This window comes from Artibeus jamaicensis, unplaced genomic scaffold (assembly GCF_021234435.1).
Source record: "Artibeus jamaicensis isolate MK-2021 breed Jamaican fruit bat unplaced genomic scaffold, CSHL_Jam_final contig_797, whole genome shotgun sequence".
Taxonomy (NCBI): domain Eukaryota; kingdom Metazoa; phylum Chordata; class Mammalia; order Chiroptera; family Phyllostomidae; genus Artibeus; species Artibeus jamaicensis.
In genome coordinates this window covers 3,675,129-3,694,889 of record NW_026521977.1, presented here as the reverse complement: position 1 = coordinate 3,694,889, position 19,761 = coordinate 3,675,129, and the positions used below count along the sequence as shown (strand labels likewise).

The 19,761-nt window shown below is 43.1% G+C and overlaps 1 protein-coding gene across 2 annotated transcripts in view; it reads right to left on the bottom strand.

Moving 5' to 3' along the window:
- MICAL2 (microtubule associated monooxygenase, calponin and LIM domain containing 2) overlaps nucleotides 1-19,761 on the bottom strand; it is a 212,789-nt gene that overhangs the window by 26,491 nt on the left and 166,537 nt on the right. For both annotated transcript variants that reach the window (XM_053673113.1, XM_053673114.1), the window contains 3 exons: nucleotides 7,974-8,080; nucleotides 3,544-3,636; nucleotides 676-769 (listed from right to left, as the gene is read on the bottom strand). In XM_053673113.1, coding sequence (XP_053529088.1) covers nucleotides 676-769; nucleotides 3,544-3,636; nucleotides 7,974-8,080 — 294 coding nt within the window. The remainder of the gene's footprint in view (nucleotides 1-675; nucleotides 770-3,543; nucleotides 3,637-7,973; nucleotides 8,081-19,761) is intronic.

The following is a 19,761-nucleotide window of genomic DNA, read 5'->3' as shown; positions in this document are numbered from 1 at the left end:
ACACATAGTAGGTCTTCACCAGATGAATTCTGTTTGGATCTGAGAATCCGAGGCTATCAGTAGAATAGCTACCATTGAGTGCTTTATCTGTGCCAGGCAATGTGCTAATTTATATATATGTGTATAAATGTTATTTATATGTGCACATGTACAGATATATACATACATATCTAAATGTACACACACTCATATATATAAATAATTTATCCTCCAATTTTTACATCAGTTCTATAAGGTAGGAAACCACTATTATTTCCATTGAGAGGAGAACACAAAGTTCATAAAGATGAAAAACATGACTGGCCCCGTGTTGCACAGTGCGTAAAGGGAGAGACCGGGATTTCTCCTTTAGGTCTGGGCTTTGAGTCTCTACCAACATTGCTTGAAGGCCCAAATGTTTCTCCCGAATTTATACTGAGCCCTGAACGGCAAGGAACACGCACACAGCAAACCCCTGGTGGACTGGACAGCCAGTGGCCAGGCCCACAGGTCTACCTGAGCCCCTTGGACTTTTAGATGAGGCCGCCAGGCTGACTGTGAAGGTGCGAAGTGGTTGTGGATTTCACACTGTCCACTGACGCTGACAGAGGGTGACAAAGTCTCACTGTTTGGGCCGGACCGGCTAGACCAGCTCTGTCCTCAGACCACGGCTGCAGGGTCCCTCGGGACGCCTACCTGCTTCTCCTCGCAGCGCCTTCTCCAGCCTCACGCCCTGGATCTCAGAGGCCCTCTGCCGCTCCTCCACCTCCTGTAGCTGCCTCTGGATGGCCTGCAACGCCAGGGTCTCAGGTCACATGGGGACTCCCAATGTGCAGAGTCTCACACTTCCAAAGAGGAAGAAGCCCCTTCTTGTGGGATGTCACCTCCTTGATGAAAGGGGCCAGGACCTCTGAGTTCCCAAACAACTGTACCTGGACGTCTCCCTTCTTTAGCATAAAGATATAAGGCAAGGGGTCTGTGTGTCAGCTCAGTTTGTCCCGAACTAGAAGGTAAAACGGTCCCCTTCAACCAGGCCGGTCACACAGACATGCTCTCAGGCAGAGGCTGCCGGGCCAGGCTGGCGGAGACTCAGCCCCCAACTATGGTCTTGGCAGAAGCGCCGGAGCTGCAGCCATGACTCAGAGCAGGACAGGGGCTCCAGGGGCAGACACGGAGCATGCTCATGTTCCATTTTCCCAAGAAAACCCAGAGGATCCCTCCGGAGAAGCTGGTGTGGAGCAGGAGTCCTTGGCCAGCTCCTGGGGGCAGGGTGTCCTTTCCCCATCAGTCTGGCTGCCGTCCTGAGCTACAGATTGTACCTCTTCCTTCACTGCACCACGGGGCTGATGCTCAGGGGCCTTTACTGTGGCCGTGTATGGTAGCATTGCTACTAGCAGGTTATTAACATACAAGATGTTTATCCCATTAAGGAACAACTTCACACCCTCCTTGAACTGACTATCGGCACTTATTAAGGTTTGGGCTCATGAGTGGATTTGCACTTTCATTCTTACTTTCACTCCTAGCTTCTTCTCTTTTGTGTATATGAGGAAGGAAAATTAGGGGAAAGCCTTTCCCATGTGCATTCTATTCGTCCCATCAGTTTTCTCTGTTTTCAGACACCTTGCTGCCAAAAGGCACACCTCTGGGCAGAGCAGACTTTGCACCTGGCAGACCAGGTAAATTTAAGGAACAGGCAGCTGTCAGGGCAGACAGAATGCGTGTGTTCTTCCCCCTCTGCACTAATTACTCCAACTTTGTCTCTCTCCCCTTCCTCCTTAACTCCACATCTTTGTCCGGCTCCCCTGGATGCAGGGGTACAGCTGCCAAAGCACCTCCAACCTGGTGGAGAGGCCGGAGCAGGAGGGGCCTGAGCTGCCTGCCACCTGCTTCCTCTTGTGCCAACTAAACGCGCTTCAGCCCCAAACACAAAATCTGAAATAGATGGGAATTACAACTTGTAATTTCATGCCCCCTTCCTCTCTGTCTCTCTTTTAAAGATAATTATATCTTTATAAATCGGTCTCTTGCTGGCATGGTGTAGAATTGCAAAAGGAAGGAAAACATTGAAATAACTTTATTACTGATTACTTGTGATTTTGGCTGTGTGGTTGTTATGGAGTTAGCGGAGCCTCCTCCCACACCTGCCCCCCATTCATATGTTGAAGCCCTTACTCCCAAAGGGAGTGTACGTGGAGACTGGGACTTTGAAGGAGGTAAATAAGGCTATGAGGGCGGGGCCCTAACCTGATGGGACCTGATAGGACTGATGTCCTGATAGAAGAGGAAGAGGAGGTACCAGAGATTGACCTCTATTTCCCTGCATCTGCACAGAAAGAGAGGGCCACGTGAGGACATAGGAAAGCAGCTCTCTACCAGCCAGGGAGAGAGTCCTCACCAGAAACCCACCCCAAGGGCAACTTCATCTCAAACTTCCAGCCTCCAGAACTGGGAGAGAATACGTTTCTGTTACCTGAGCCACGCACTCTGCGGTACATTGTTATGGCAGCTCAGGCTGGCTGCTCTAATGGTCATTCTTTAGAAACTAAGGACAAAAATCTCCAAGATTAAAAAGGAATGCAAATCGAGACTCAAAAGGCCATTGTAATTCTTCTCTTACCGCCACCTATTGTCTGGAGTGAAAACAGGAGGAGGGGCCATTGCTGAGCTGGCCAATTCACAGCACAAAGACTTACCTTGTTCTGAGGAGCGGAAGTGGAAATGCTTCAAAGAGACCTATTTTAGAATTTGGGAGAGGACAGAGGACCTTGACAGGAATTTTCCCTGTCTGCTCAGTGAAAGGGGCAGCTCCCAAGTTAGTCACTCTGAAGGGTAAAGGAGGGTAAATTAAATTTACCTCCTTCTCAGAAACAACTTACAGGACCACATGGCCAGATCCAGGGAATAACTGGAGAAAGGAAGGTAAGGGTACATTGGATTAATATGAATGGTCATTCAAGGCCTTTTGTCCTAAAACCTAACTGTTCTTCAAGGCTAGCTCTGGCTCCCCAGGGAGACGGGGAATGCCTTGCCTTTCTGCTTCCTTTGCTGGTCTGTGGCAGAGGTGGGCAGATCAATCTGGGCAGAAATGTTTGGAGTAGGCCGGGAATCTGTATCAGAAAGCTGGGTTCTTATGCTGTCAACTAATTTGGAAACAGAGGCAGCCCCTAATAGTTGTCAGTGCAGCAGAGTCACTGGCAGAAAGTTGAGGGAAGGTCATGCCCTCACAGAGGACACACCAAAGACCACTGCCATGCAACCGTCAAGGCCTGGGATGTTCCCAAGGCCACGTGCTGGCGGTCATTTCAGGCTCATTTTGCTGGGAACATGCCTGCAGGTGGAAAGGTGGTGGGAAGCCAGATCAACACCTGGGCTCTCCAAGCCCCCAGAGTGCCACCAGGGATTGAGCCAGCACCTTCAGCATTGCCACAAACCTGGTTGCTCAGAGAGGAACTGCCTGTCTCCAGCCCACCTCCCCGATGCAATACAGACTCCCAAAGGGCTGCCAGGTCCAGATCACCAGGCTCCCAGACCCACTCACTGATATCCAGTTTGTTTTCTGACCTGAGCTTTATGAAGTCTTTTCAGTTCTTCTTGCTTAACCAATTGTTGTGTTGCTTTTTCCAGCTTCCTTCTTCTTCTAAGCATCTTCCTCTCCTACAAAAGCCAACAGAGAAGAAAACAATATGTTGGAGAAATGGGGGTTGAAACTTACAAAATACCCTCATGGGCTTCTGCCCCCTCTGCAACTGAACCACTGCCTAACTTCTAGAACAATGAAGGTCCGATAGAACCTTCTGCTATCGCGGGCATGTTCTGTATCAGCAACTCTCTAAAATATGGAAGCCACCAGCCAGGTGGGCACTCGAAATGAGGCTAGTGTGATTTAGAAGTTGAATTTTAAATTTTATTTCATTTTAATGAGTTTAATAGCCACGTGTAGCTAGGAGGCGCTAGATTGGGAAACTGGTGTCTGTGGTTGTGTTGGGATGTGTGTGTAGGTATGTGGTTGGGAGTGGCTTTATAGAGCACTTGGTTCAGTTGAAGGTAGAAATAATGCAAGAATTATACTCTCTATGGGTGCTACCGTAAAGCCCAAAGATGATGAGCCTAAAACACACACACACACACACATAAGTACACTACTTGAAAACAAGTCCTTTAAACAGTCCTTAGGTTCATTCTACACTGCCTAATTAAACCTGAGAATACAAGAGCAAATCAGAGGAAACGTTTTCTTGGCTGGAGAGAGGCATAAGATTGCTTCTCCTCCTACTTCACATTGCTGTACAAATGCATCATTCATAGCACTGGGTTCTCTGTGTGCCTGGGCTTGTAAAATACAGAACCTTCAAAACTGATGCATTTAAAAGAGGTGTCTGGATCCTGATGGTGCCATTTCCGGGTTTTAGACACCAGAGAAAGGGTGGGGGATGCCGTGACCTGCTCCACATAGTGGGAAGTTCAAGGGACACTTCTGCCTGGAGAAAGGGCAGAGGGTAATGGTTGAGCACAGAGGCCGGAACCTTGCAGAGCTGGCATCAGTTCCCAGCTGAGCTGCATGCACTTCAGTGCAGCGCATACTTTCCAAACTTCAGTGTCCTTTTCAGAGTGATAAGAAGGACTTCCTGCCTACTTTGTAGAAATGTATTAATCCTTTAATAAGGATTAAATGAGATAAGGTGGGTAGAGCTCTTTGCAGAATAATTGAAAGAGATATAGGACAGAAATTCAGTACATACTATGATTTTGATTATCAGCATTATTATTACAAATGAGCACTATTATAATTCTTCACTAAAATCTATTATTTTTCATCTATTACATGAGTGAATGTATGTAGGAGTATATAATTATACATATGCATACACCCTGTATTCACAAAGAAAGTGTTCAAATTGGGCCAGTTTTACTATGAGTTTGCCCTCTCTGAGCATACACATAAGTTTTTCATAACAGCATGAGGATGAGAGTGTGCTAGAGACTCCTCTTTAATACTGGCAGAAACAAACGAGGAATGAAAAAATTATTACGGTGAGGCTGGAGCCTGGGTATTCAATAACCATGGCTGATTCGAAAGTTTGCCCATTAAAAGGACAAACTCCAGATGGACGCATCCACAACTGGGAGTAGACCTACCAGGCCTGACCCTAGATCCTGCCAGAGGAATCTGGGTGCATAACAGAGGTTACAGATTGAGTCTCAAAAGCCTCAGCCTTTCCAGGGTTTCATAAACCCTTGTCATTTGGACACCCATTCATTGGAGAGACCACTACACCCTTTAGAAAGCATCCAGGTTTTGGGGTTCTGAACATCTACATATCATTGGTGAAAGCATTTATCTCAATATGAAGCTTGGTTTTTGTAGAATTCCCTTGAGGATCTAGAATCCTAAGGGTCTCATGCTCCCCTTCATCCTTGGAAGGAAATTCTGGCTCTCAGAACTCAAATTTATTCCATATCACATCATTTTTATTTCTAGGGAATGACTTCCCGATTGACTGTCAATCACTCTGAACAGAGGTTCCTGGCCATTGGAGTGGGGGAACCCCACTATTAGGCCACCAGGTCTTTCTGGAAAGGCTGGGGAGGAGCATGGTGGAGATCACTGGTGATTGTTAACCACGGACTGTCTAACTCAGTCTGTGAAGAGTCAGTTCATTTAACAACCATCTCTGGAGCTTACACTCTCCTAACCTACATAAGAAATCCCAGCATTTATTGAGTGTTATGTGCCAGACACTGTGCTGATTACTTCACATGTATCATCTTGACTATCCCTCTAATTGGACTTATTTGGCAGGTAAGGAAATCAGAACTCAGAGAAGTTAAACTAACTTGCCCAAGAGGACACACTTAGTAATGGGCAGGGCCAGGACGTGAGCCCAGGTAAGCTGAATCCTGCATCCACATTTTCATCTGTCTGGTTCACCTTTCCTGTGCCAAATACTGTGTATGCACAAAGAAGACTCTTGCTTTATAGAAATGGCGAAGTTTTCCCCTGAATTAGGAGCATTTAATACAATATCAAGGGAAGATGCTTCAACAGCACTTCCCAGCAGCAAAGCTGCTGCCCCGCAACTGCCTTCTCAAGAATTGGCACAAACAGAACCTACAGGAGGAAAGAAAGTCCTTTATTGCTTTTTATTAAAAGACATAGGTATGGAAATGATGGATGATTTATTAATGCTCAGATGGCCTCACGAAGTGTCAGGCATGGTTCTTATGTCCTCAATGACGGTGATGACATACGGAGAGGAAAAGGAAGAGACTGAGGGATAAGGAAGAAAAAGATAAAGGACAGAGAAAGGAGAACCCTGGTAGGATGAGGACAAGCTGCTTGCCCCAGTCTCAGACCCAGAGCTGGTTTGGGAGCAGAGCCAGCCAGGAGGGGCAAAGCAAAAGGAAGACCTGGAGTATGTACATCCCGTCTCCAGTGTCCTGTGCAAAGGTTCCTTTGAGCTGACATGGGTTCTGTGCCCCACATCTGGGGATGCACCTGTGTGGGGCAGAAGAGATAAGGAAACCAGAGGGGGAACCTCCCCTTGTTCCTTCATCGTGAGCCCAGGGGGAGTCCTTGGCCAGCTTTCCCTCCTGTGAGAGTGGTCACATCAGCAGCCAGGTGAAGCAAGCAGGCTTTACCTCGCTGTGAGCCAAGCCAGAACTGGCTCTGTCCTGGCGCAGCAGGAGGACAAAGAGCTACTTGCAAAGCATGCCTTAGATATCATGGCCTTGCAATTTGGATGTGTTTGGGCCATGCCATTCTTTTATTTGCCATAAGTGTCAGGATGGCTGATGCTCATTTGAATACAGAAGTAACTTGGAACCACTCAAATAGATGAGAGGGGCAGTAAGGAAACCCTAGAAGTCAACACACATAGAATTCATTTGTGTTGAGTAATGAACTAATCAGCAACACCCACAGTTGCACAATTAGGACTCTAGACATAGCCTCTCATTCTTATTCTTTCTCTCACTCTCTCTCTCACACACACACACACACATGCACTCAAGCCGTCTCCCAGCCCCCTCCTGACTTGCTCCAGACTGGGCCTTGGGGAGCTGGAACCCCTGAGTGACTTGAAAAGACGCCAAAGCTCCTAGTGCCAGATATGGAAAAGTTGAGTCTCAGTAAATAAATCTGGTTCTCTCCCTTTCTCCTCTGATCCTCAGTGCTCCAAAAAATAAACATGGCCAGAGCAGTGAACTGCATCTCCATCCACCAGGGAAGCATTTTAGGTCCATCCATTTAGCACGCTGCCCCAGTGAAACTGCCCCAGCCCCAGTGGACAAAAAAGAAAAAACAATGGTGGGCTTATGTCATGGGATGCGTGTCTCTGTGTTTGTGAAGTACAGCTGCATTTAAAGACATACGACATTTGTGCTCTTTAGTGGGTATGGGAGTTATTTAAAGCGGTCTCCAGAAATATTAATGTTCATGAGGCAAGGAGTGGGGACTGCCATCTCCCCCATCAGCACATGACTAGTCCCTTCCACAGCGGGGCCCTCGGAGTCTCCATACCTCCGTGCAACTGCGAGGTTCATGTCATATTTCTAATTAGAATAAACACAGCACATTGTATGCGACCTGTCTCGAGTGCTTCTTAAATGAAGCTGTGCTTCCCCCAGGGAAAGAGGCATCTGCGTGTTGTGATTTTTTCAATAGTTTGCTTGTTGGACCACAAATGAAACCCACTTTTAAGAGCTGCAGTCACCAAATGGTTCCAAGTAGACACGTCAGGTTTTTTTCCTCTCCCCTGTTTTTACAACTCTGACAGAGGCAAGCTTACAAAAGTTAACAACAACAACAACAACAGTAACAAAGAGATAATTCTCGGGGTATTTCAGGTAAAACGAGCAGTGGCCGTCAGATGCAATGACACGTGATCCTCCCAACGAAACCACCGCAGCTGGAGCCCACATTGGGTCTCAGATCTGGAGGGTAAACAGCCCTGCAAGCCAAGGCCCCCTTTGGTTTGCCAAATGTTTTTTACCTTCGACTGCAAGGAAAGCTGGGGATCAAATTCTTCGTCTGCAGAAGAGGAGGAGGTGGAAGAGGCAGCCCCTGTCACCTGCGCCCTGCTGGGGATGTGCTTGGGACCTGAGAGGGAAACAGAAAAACTTGCTGAACTCTAGCTTCTTTTCTCACTTAGCGACCCAAAGCCGCCTCTCCCTTCTTCCCTCCACGCCCTTCGCTCCCCCGCCCTCCCCTCACTGCACCTGCCAGGAGCATGAGGAGGCAGTACCTAAGGGCAACTGAAAATTTGGCCCTCCACGTTAATTACATTTCTGGGTCCCTGCCAAGGGCTTTGCAGCTCTCTCTTCACCTTAAAAAATAAAGGTATTATGCAGAAATCAATTAATTCCTTAAACACCATTTATACGGTGTGTTGCTTGAATGCATTCAGAGATGAAATCTATTATTAAAATGCTTGTCTGAAGTTAGCTGAGTTACCTAAATGCTTGTGTAAGGTTTGTTCTGCAGAGTAATTGAATGCAAAAAAAAAAAAAAAAAAGTCAGAGCCAGCTCTTAAACAAATCGCTCTTCTGCGGCTCACAGCATCTGGTACCCATTTTTACTACATGACATCTGCTCAGTGTAAAAGAGCTGGCGTCAGAATGTCTGGTCATAGAAAAAAAATCCCAAATGTAATCAGAAGCAAAAGGACTCTAAGCCTAAGGTTTTATCACATAGTCTCATGCAACATAAATATTTCATTAATTATGGCTAAACAAATGCCACTTTTATTTTCTCAACTTGCAGATATTATCACATCATCGAAGTGATGATTCAAATGCCAGGAAAGGCAGTTCAAGATAGGGAGGGCTCGGCGACGCAGGGCCCATGGGACAACCAGAATCGAGGGGATGTGCTGGCCTCCGGCCAAGAGGTGGATGGTGAGAGGCAGCAAAGTGCCTGTGCTCACCAGCATCTCTTTGTGATCTGGCTGGGGACCATGTGTGAGAAAGTCTTCCAGGTGCCACAGGAGGCTTTTATTCCTCTCAGCAAGAACATCTGCCCCTACAAATCAACCTGATGCAGAGTTAATGATTAGTAGCTGTATTAACGCACCCTGGACACTGCATATCAGAAGCAGGTAGGACTGCCTCCCTGACAGGAAATTCACTGAGTTTCACTCTGCTGTGGCAGCTTATAGCTGAGTAGAGATATGTGTTGGGTGGGGAGGAAGGTAGAGAAGCAGTTCCAAGCCAACTAACATTCCCTCCCATCTGCCTTTTTCTCTCCATAATTTTCAACTATTTACCTCATGGGAGAGGCCAAGTTTATAAAAATAAAAATAATTTTAACCTCTAGGAGCACATTTACATATGCTGTCATTTGAGTCAAAATAATGCAAAACAACTATATAATAACACAGCCTCTCTGGGGAGGGAGCCGACTGTTTTTCCACTTTAATTTGCCAGATGGGAAAGCTCAGGTGCGGAGGGAATCAGGGAGCAGCGTAACAATGGAGGGAGGCCTTGTTCCCGGTGAGCTGAGATTGTTCCCCAGTTGCAGCAGTAAATTACCACCACCCAGTAATTTAGTCTGAGTGTGTGAGCCCGAGGAATTAACTTTTACCTTCCTGAGTTTCTGGGAGTCATGATTTTCTAACGTGCAGATTGGTGCTGCAAGGTGAGGAAGTGTTGCTGTGACGAGCCTAACACCATGCTTGGTTCACAGGAGGTGCTTGTGTGTGTGTGTGTGTGTGTGTGTGTGTGTGTGTGTGTATGCTGTTATCAGCAACAGCAACAGCTGCAGCCTCACCATTGTCATTGATGAGAATTAACAATACTGCAGTATTAGTAAAACTGCCTGATTCACCTTCATTCAATGGAAAAACTATAATAAGCTAAGGGTAAAACACTTTTGAACTCTCAGAAACAAATTTAATACTCCCACTGAATTTCATTTTGAAATTGAGGAGAAAATGTTTCCAAATATAATATATTTCTCGAACTTCTGGCAAAGTTCTACAAAGTGATAGAGGTGCCTCTGAATCTCTTCGCCTTTACCCTGTTCCTTTATAGAAGCAACCATTCTAGGCATCAATTCACTTTTCATTTGCAAAGTTTAAAAAAACTTGGCAGGGTTGTTTCACACCGGCCATAATGGAGGGACTGATTCTGGGGTTGATCTGCCATCTCAAAGCCCTAGAAACAGCGGTTTCCAGGCATTGGACAATGGGAAGTGCAGAACTGTGATAAAGGTGAGGACAGGAATAAACAAGGTAAGGCCTACAATCCCAATAGCTTCCTCTGCCTAAAGGCACTTTCTTCCAGATCCCAGTGCTGGTGGGAAGAACCCTAACAGAACAAAGTTATTGGGCTGAGAAGACAAGAGATCATCAGAGTTTGCAAAGGAAATGTGTGAGAGAGAGTACTGGTGAGGAGGGAGCTATGCAGAAAAAGAACCTCAGAAATGGGTGTAGAGGTCCCCTGGAGTCTATTGCTTACTCGTAAATTATCGATGCATGAAGAGAAAATGCATGAGGCTGGGCAAATAACTGCTGGGGAGTTATAGGCTAAGTAAGATCTAATGCTTCTGCAGGACTGGGGCACGTTCAAGTTCCAACTCACCAGGGAGGAGCAAGCGGATGGGGCAGTAGTAGACACCACGGGAGAGTCCCACTTTAGTAATAGGAACAAACAAGCCCTAGAGTAAAGGTTATTAAAGACTCATCTTAATACACTTGCAAACAAGCCTTGGAAGACATGAAGTGATCTGCAAGTATTTTACTGACTTTCCATACACTCTTTATTGTCTTTAATATTCTTTAAATAAAGAAAGAAAACCTAGACGCAAAATCTAGCAGCTTAACCCAAACCCTAACCCTAACCCATCCTCACACTCAGAGGGTGTTGAACCCCACTCCACAGAAACAGAAGCCCCTGCACTTGGGACCCTCCTTAACTTCATCCTCTGTAACTCTTCATCAGCTGCTCATCTGTAGTCTTTATCACAGCCTTTATAAGTGTGGGTTTTGTTTTGTTTTTTAGTTCTGTGCCATTCCAGCAAATTATTGAACCAAAAGAGGGGTTATGGGAACCCTGATTTAGAGCCAGTTGGTCAGAAATAAAGATGACAAACCTATAAGGATACACAAGATTTGAGCAAACTCTGCTAATACATTTGACTTCGTTGATAAGAATATGTAGAATGACACCCCCCCAAGAACTAGAGAATATACATTTTTCCTATCTACAGCCCATGGCACATTTACTAAGTTGGTGCTATGGCAAGCCATAAAGTGAGTATCAACAAAATTCAAAGGACTGAAATCAAATCTAGTATGTACTCTGATGACAGTGAGATTAAGCTAGAAATTAATCATAAAAAATCACACTAGAAAATTCCAAAATGAGATTGCCAGATGAGAAAGCACAGGTGAACCAATACTTCTCTAACAACCTATCGGTCAAAGAAGAACTAAAAATAAATTTAAAGTGATTAGAAAGAGTAAAGCAAAATGACTAGGATGCAGCTAACATGATGATTAGGGGGAAATATAGAGCTTTAGTTGTACAGATTATGCAAAATAAAAGTTGAGAATTAATGCTCTAAATTCTATTTCAAGAAGCCAGAAAAAGAACCATTCAACTCTTTAGTTGAATGTAAAGAAACTAAAATGGAGAAAATAATCAAGAAATTATGAAAGCCAATAAAGACAAAGAAGAAATAAAATAGAAAATTAACAAAGCAAAAATTTGTTTCTTTAAAAAGACATAGTTGATAACCTGCTATAAAAAATGACTAAGAATTCCAGTCAAAATGGAGGCATAGGTAGACAGGCTTCACCTCCTTGCACAACCAGAGAGAATTACAACTAAACATCAAACCAAATAATACCCAGAAGTGTCCAAAAATCGAACTGTATGGAAGTCTAACAACCAAGGATTTAAAGAAGCCATATTCATTTACCCAGCAAAACTATCATTCAGCATGGAAGGGCAGACAAAGTGTTTCCCAGACAAGGTAAAACTAAAGGAGTTCATCATCACCAAGCCACTATTATAGGAAATGGTAAAGGGATGTATTTAAGAAAAAGAAGATCAAAACTATGAATATTAAAATGGCAACAAATCCACAACTATCAATTACAGAATCTAAAAAAAACAAATTAAGCAAACAACCAGAACAGGAACAGAATCATAGGTATGGAGATCATCTGGAGGGTTATCAGCTGGGAGAGGGAAGGGGGGGAACGGGGGGGAAAAGGCGCAGGGATTAAGAAGTATAATTGGTAGCTACAAAATAGGGGGATGTTAAGAATAGTATAGGAAATGGAGAAGCCAAAGAACTCATGGACATAAACTGAGGGAAGGATGGTTGGAGGGAAGGGGGGTATCAGGTAGAGGGGGAAAAGGGGAAAACATTGGAAAACTGTAACATCATAATTAATAAAATATCCTTTAAAAAAGAATGACTTTGAAAAAAGAGACAGAACACAAATTAGCAATATTGGAAATGGGAAGCTATTATATAAACTATTTTATGACAGTAAATTTGAAAATTTAGATAAAATAGATACATTTATTGAAAATTACCAAAACTGACATAAGACTAAAGACAATTTGAATAATTGTATCTATTAAAGAAACTGAATTCAATATTAAAAAACAACACCCTACCAAAAAATTTTAGGCTAGATGACTTGATTTGTGTTCCAATGTTAAAAAAATAAATAATATCAATGTTAAAAAAAGAAAAAGAAAAACTCTTTCAGAGAATGGAGAAAAATGGAACTCTTCCCAACTTGTGTTGTGAAGCTAGCATAAGTTTGATAACATAACTAGACAGGGATATGCAAGAAGGAAAAATTTCCCACCAATATCTCTCATGAGCATACCTGCAAGAGTACTAAAAGCAATTAGCAAACCTGATAACAGTGGTATATAAAAAGGTTATACATTATGGCCAAGTGGGGACTCCCCAAGAACTCATTAGTGATTTAACATTTCCAAATCTATATAAAAATGCAATCAACATAATTCAGCACATTATTAATTGAAGTAAAAAAATATGATGATCTCAATAGAGGTAGAAAAAGCACTTGATTTAATTTATAATTTATCATAGTAAAAATTCTTAGTAAGCTAGGTTACAGTGAAATGTAATTCTATCAACAGCAAAAAAATACTTCATATGCTTAATAGAAAAATATTTTATACTGCTTCAGTTTTAAATTTAAATCCATTAACATTAAATAAAATGAAAAACTCAGTTCTTCACTCACACTAGCCAAAGCTCAATTGTGAAACAGTGGTTACTATATCAAATAGCACACTTCTAGAAGGTAACATAAGACATCTTTATGATCTCAGAGTAGGAAAAGATTTCAAAAACAGAATACAAAATCAGGAAAAAGGATTCATGGACATGGACAACAGTGTGGTGATTGCTAGGGGGAGGGGGCATAAGGGGACTAAATAGTAATGGAAAAATATAGTAAAGACTAAATTAAAAAATAAAGAAAAATATTGATAAATTTTGCTCCATAAAATAAGTACTTCTTTTTCTCAAAAGACACTTTCAGGAAGTGAAAAAGTGTGCCAAAGAGTGGGAAAAGAGATTTACAATGCACATATCTGACAGACGACTTATATCTAGAATCTACACAGATTATAAACCAGTAAGGAAAGGACTATCTACACAATAAAACCATGGGCAAAACACTTGAATAAAGACTTCATACAGGAGAATATTTAAATAAACATGTGAAAAGTAGTACAACATCATAATCAGGTAAATGCAGATTTAAAACCAATAACAAGATACCACTACACCGCCATAAAAAGGGTGGCATTAAAAAAATAAACGAAACCCTGAGACTACCAAGTGTTGATAAAGATGTGGGTCAGAAGGAGCTCTGATTTCCCGCTAGAGGGTACATTCATGGGTAGAATCACTTTGGAAAGTGGTTTGACATTGTCTTCTAAAGCAAATCACACATGCCTGCGCCATGGACTATAAATCCCACTCCCAGGTACATATGGGGTTGGTGAAAGTAGGTTTACAGTTGTGAGTGCACAAAACACCGTTTATTCTTGTATTATTTATTCAGTATGGTATTATTTTCCATGAGAACAGCTGTAAACCTACCTTTACCCACCCCTGTACTGACAAAGCTTCTCTCTGTGAACAAACTTCAGCCAAACTCCTCTGAGCCCTTTTCTTGACTAGGCCTTAACCTTGGCTTATAAAAACTACAGACCCTCGATTAGCTACGAGCTTCTGGCCAAGATGGAGAAGTAGGTAGATATGCTTCATTTCCTCACACAACCAAAAGAAGGATAACAACCAACTTTAAAATAAAAAAACTACCAGATCTGCCAGAAAGTTGAACTGTATAGAAGTCCAACTAAGGAGTCAAAGAAGAAACATTCATCCAGATGGGTAGGAGGGATGAAGATGGGCAGCTGGGGCGGAGAGGACGTGCAGTGAGATGGCAGCTGGCTGACTGAGTGGTCCCATATTCATGGGCAGATAAACTGGGAGGAACAACTGGGGAGTGAGACAAACCCTGCAACCCAGGGTTCTAGTGTGGGATGGGAAAGCTTCAAACCCCCTGACTGTAAAAACCTTTGGGGGTTGTGGCAGCAGCAGGAGAAACTCCCAGCCTCGGGAGAGTCCTTTGGAGGGACTCATGGGGTCCTAGAACTATACAAGCCCACCCACCTGGAATCAGCTTCAGAAGGGCATAATCCATCTGTGGGTAGTGGGGAAAGTGACCAAAAATGGGGTGAGAGCTGAGCAAGTGGCATTGCTCCCTCATTGACATTTCCCCCACAGACAGTGCCTCAACACAGCAAAGTGGGTTGCCTCTTCCTGGTGAATATCTAAGGTTCTGCCCCTTAGAATGTAACAGGTACACAATACAAAGAAATATGGCCCAAATGAAAGAACAGAGCAAAACTCAACAACAAAAACCCCACAAAAACCACAACTAAGTGACATGGAGATAGCCAAGCCATCATATGCAGAGTTCAAAACACTGGTAATCAGGATGCTCACAGAAATGACTGAGTATAGCTGCAAAATAAAGGAAGAAGTGAAGGCTATACAAAGTGAAATAAAGAAAAATATACAGCCCTGGCTGGTGTAGTTTAGTGGATTGAGCACCAGCCTGTGAACCAAAATGTTGCTGGTTCTATTCCCTGTCAGGGCACATGCCTGGGTTATGGGCCAGGTCCCTGGTTGGGGACATATGAGAGACAACCAGTTCAGCTACATTGATGTTTCTCCTTCCCTTTCCCTCTTTCTAAAAGTAAATTAATAAAATCTTTAAAAAAAAGAAAGGAAAATATACAGGGAACCAACAGTGAAGGGAAGAAAACTGGGACTCAAATCAAGAATTTGCAACAAAAGGAAGAAATAAACATTCAACCAGAACAGAATGAAGAAACAAGAATTCAAAAAAATGAGGAGAGGCTTAGGAACTTCTGGGACAACTTTAAATATTCCAACATCTGAATCATAGGGCTGCCAGAAGGAGAAGAGGAAGACCAAAAAATCGAAAACTTATTTGAAAATATAATGAAAGAAAACACCCAATCTGGTGAAGGAAATAGACATACAAGTCAAGGAAGTTCAGAGAATCCCAAACAGGTTGGACCCAAAGAGGAACACACCAAGACACAACATAATTACATTGCCCAAGATTAAAGATAAGGAGAGAATCTTAAAAGCAGCAAGGGAAAAGGAGATAGTTACCACAAAGGAGTTACCATAAGACTATCGGCTGATTTGTCAAAAGAAACTTTGCAGGCAAGAAGGGGCTGGAAAGAAATATTCAAAGTCATCAAAGGCAAGGACATAGGTCCTAGAGTAATCTAAGATTACTCTATCCAGCAAAGCTTTCATTTAGAATGGAAGGGCAGATAAAGTGCTTCCAGATAAGGTCAAGTTAAAGGACTTTGTCATCACTAAGCCCTTAATATATGAAATGTTAAAGGGACTTATCTAAGAAAAATAAGAAGATCAAAACCATGAACAGTGAAATGACAACAAACTCACAACTATCAACAACTGAACCTAAAATAAAAATAAAAACAAACTAAGCAAATGAGTAGAACAGGAACAGAGTCACAGAAATGGAGATCATATGAAGGGTTATCAGCAGGGAAGGGAAGGTGGGAGAACAGAGGAAAAGGTTCAGGGAATAAGAAGCACAAATGGTAGGTACAAAATAGGGGGAGTTTAAGAATAGTATAGGAAATGGAGAAGCCAAAGAACTTAGATTTGCTACCTGTGGACATGAACTAAGTGGGGGGAAGGAGGGAACAGGGTAGAGAGGGATAAAGGAGAAAAATTGGGACAACTGTAATAGCATAATCAATAAAATATACTTAAAAAAAAGATTTTATTTATTTATCTTTAGAGGGGAAGGGAAGGAGAGAGGGAGAGAAACATCAATGTATGGTTGCCTTTCATGCATCCCCTGCTGGGAACTGGCCTCCAGGGAACTGGCCTGCAACCCCGGCATGTGCCCTGACTGGGAATCGAACCGCGATTGTCTGGTTCGCAGGCCCGTGCTCAATCCACTGAGCAACACCAGCTGGGCAAAATATACTTTTAAGAAAACAAAAACTACAGACCCTGAATATAGATGATTTAGCCCACTCACTCCTCCCTACATTAAAAGACACTAACACACTTGTTGACAGTCACGTCCCTGGGATGGTCATACATGGTCACATCCCTAGGATGAACCCAGCCCTGTTTAAAGTAGCTGAGAAAACTCAAGGCTGACAAAAAAATTTACTGTTCTAGCCAGCACCTTCAGACAGGCCCCTGGCTACCCACCCTTTGTCAGAGTTTCTTAAATGACTTCCAATTGAGAATCCTTCCTCTGTCCCTTTGAGATAAACGTGTATCTGCTACCACTGAAGAGTGTCTTTCGAGAACCTGTAAGCCGTTCCTTTAAAATGCAGTCATCATGAGGAAGCATAGGGCCTCTGTCTCCCAGTCTCAGTGGCAGGCTAGAGTCCTAACATCAGTAATAACCAGCTAACAGAGGCAGTATACTCTGTAACTTTTTTCACTTCCCTCACTCTGCTGATCTCCCCACTTGGCCCCCTCCCTACCCCCTCATTCTCCCTGTAGAACACCATGCCTCTCTGCAAAAATCAAAGCTGAGTTTAGGCCATGCTAGACTCTCTTCCCTACTGCAGTATTATACTACTAATTAAAATCTATCTTTATTACTTTAAGTAGTATCTGCCTTTGTTTATCTTTGACAATACCCAATAGAAAGAATACGTATGAGTGCTCAAAGCTGCATTGCTCACAATAAAAACAACTGAAAAGAGCCTAAGCACCCAGCAACAGAACGCACAAATAAATTGTGGCCCGTTCACACAAGGAAAAGAGTGAACCACTGCTGCCTACAATAACTATACAAATAAATCACCCCCCACCACACACATAGTGTTTAATGAAAGAAGTCGTGCCCCAAAGAGTGGATACTTGTATTAGTTTTATAGTGTTGTGGAAGCAGCGAACACAAATTTAGCAACTTACAATAGCACCCATTTATTATTGCACGGTTGTGCAGGTCACACGTGCAAGCGTGGCTCAGCTGGGTCGAGTGTTCACTGTCTCCCAATGCTGCAGTCAAGGCCAGATTCTCATCTGCAGCTCAGGGTTCTCTTCCCGCTCATTCAGGTTGCTGGCAGAATTCAGCCCCTTGTGGCTGCAGCACACAGGGCCCTGCCTTCTTGCCTGCTGTCAGCTGGAGGTTGATCGTAGCTCCTAAGGCCTCCTGTTCCCAAGGCCCCTCACAACGTGACAGGTTACTTCTCCAAGGCCAGCAGGGTCATGTCTCTCTCACACTGCAAATATCTGACTTCAGGAATGGTCCGCCCCCTGTTAACGGCTCACCAGATGAGGTTAGGCCTACCTAGGATAACCTTCCCTCTGATTACTTCAAAGTCAGTTGGGTTGGCACTCAGTTACATTTGTGAAAGCCCATAACCTAATCGCGGGGGTGGAGTCCATCATGCCTACTTCCCTCCATACTCACGGAGGAAGACAGGATGATCCCAGGCAAGTACACCAGGGGTGGGAAGCAGGGGGACCTCTTAGAATTTTGCTTAGCCCAACACTGAATGATTCGATTTTCATCAAGTCAAAAAACCAGAAAAGAAATCTATGATGATAAAAGTCAGGTGGTAAATGCTTTTGTTTGGTGGCCCCTGTATCTGGGGCGCAGCATGAGCGAGGCTTCTGGGGGCTGGCAGTGTTCTCTGTCTCCATCTCAGAAGTGGTTCCACAAACGTGCACTTTGTAAAAATCCACCATGTGTGTACTTAGTATTTGTGTACTTTGTTGTATGTATGGTGCACTAATACTGCAAGAAAAAAGTTCATGCAAAAATAAAAAGGAGATGTTCTCAGGGTACCTTCTTTAATTATACATAAGAATAATAATTAGCATTAAAATTGTATAAAATAGACACTGGTAAGTATTTGAAATAGGTATATATTCCTAGGTAATTTAAACACCTTGAGTTTATGTATATTATAGAAAGTTGTGTTGCAAAAACATAAGAAAAATTAAACTTCCAGCTGGCTCTTATTCAAGGGATCACAAATTCAAGGCACTTCAATTGGAACAATTTTTGAAAGTTTCTCACTTTCTATTTGAGTAGTTTTTTTCTGCTCCAGTGCATGGGTGTGCACAAGTTAACTGTGGAGAGAGCAGTGTCTGTGTGTGGTGTGTTTGGTGGGTTGGTCAGCAGTAGGGAAATAAAAAGAAACTAATGAGTTTAATCTGATAGGGTAGGTAACACCATAACATTGTTACGATATTGACCTAAACTCATTGGAGAGAAACAAAGGTTTCCTACCAGATGGGCCCAGACGCTATTCCATCCCGGGTCAGCCTTACCCTAGCTCCATTCTCTACATTCCCATTCTGTCCCAGCCAAGGAAGTCACAGGGTTTCCTAGTGAATATAAACAAAGGCAACCAGCTGGCCAGAACCAGATCAGGAAAACACATGCACCCCAACTTGCTGTGATGAGCACAAACAGAAGTCATATGTGGGAGGTAAATGAACTGAAGGCTAATCTTACTAGGAATTTGATACAACAATCTTAAAATATTAGAAAATAGAGAAGTATATTGAAACAATAAAACATCATAATCAAGTGGTATTTATTTCAGCAATGCAAGGATATTTCAATATCAGTAAATCTATTATATAATTCATATTAATCAAAATAAGAAAAAAATTACATAGTCATCTCAAAATGTGCTACAATGACATTTAATTAAATTCAACATCCATTGGTGATGAACAACATAGTTGACCTTGATAGGGGCACCCAGCACCTTCCTACACAGTGGAAATTTGGCGTCTTACTTAAGTTGACCCTCTGACACTTGGATTCCCATTTACCAGCTGACCCTGGAACAACATGGGTGTGAACTGCTTGGGTCAACTGAGAAAATCTGCATATTAGTGAATCTGCAGCGCTCCAACCCCTGTTGTTCCCGTGGTGTTCGAGGGTCAACTGTACTTTTAATAAGATATGACTAGATGGTTCCTTTCCTTAAAATGGTTAAGGATATATATCTGGGCCGACCCAGGGGCCAGCATCGTGAGTAAATGAGAAAATGTTATCGTCATTAATGAGATGCATTTCCATTAAAGTTCGAAATGTAATGATGAAATGATTATCACTTTTTTTGTTTAATATTGTTTCTGAAGACCCTGGAAACCAAAGAAACTAAGGAAACAGCACAAATAAGAGGTACAGGACTTCAAAACAAGAG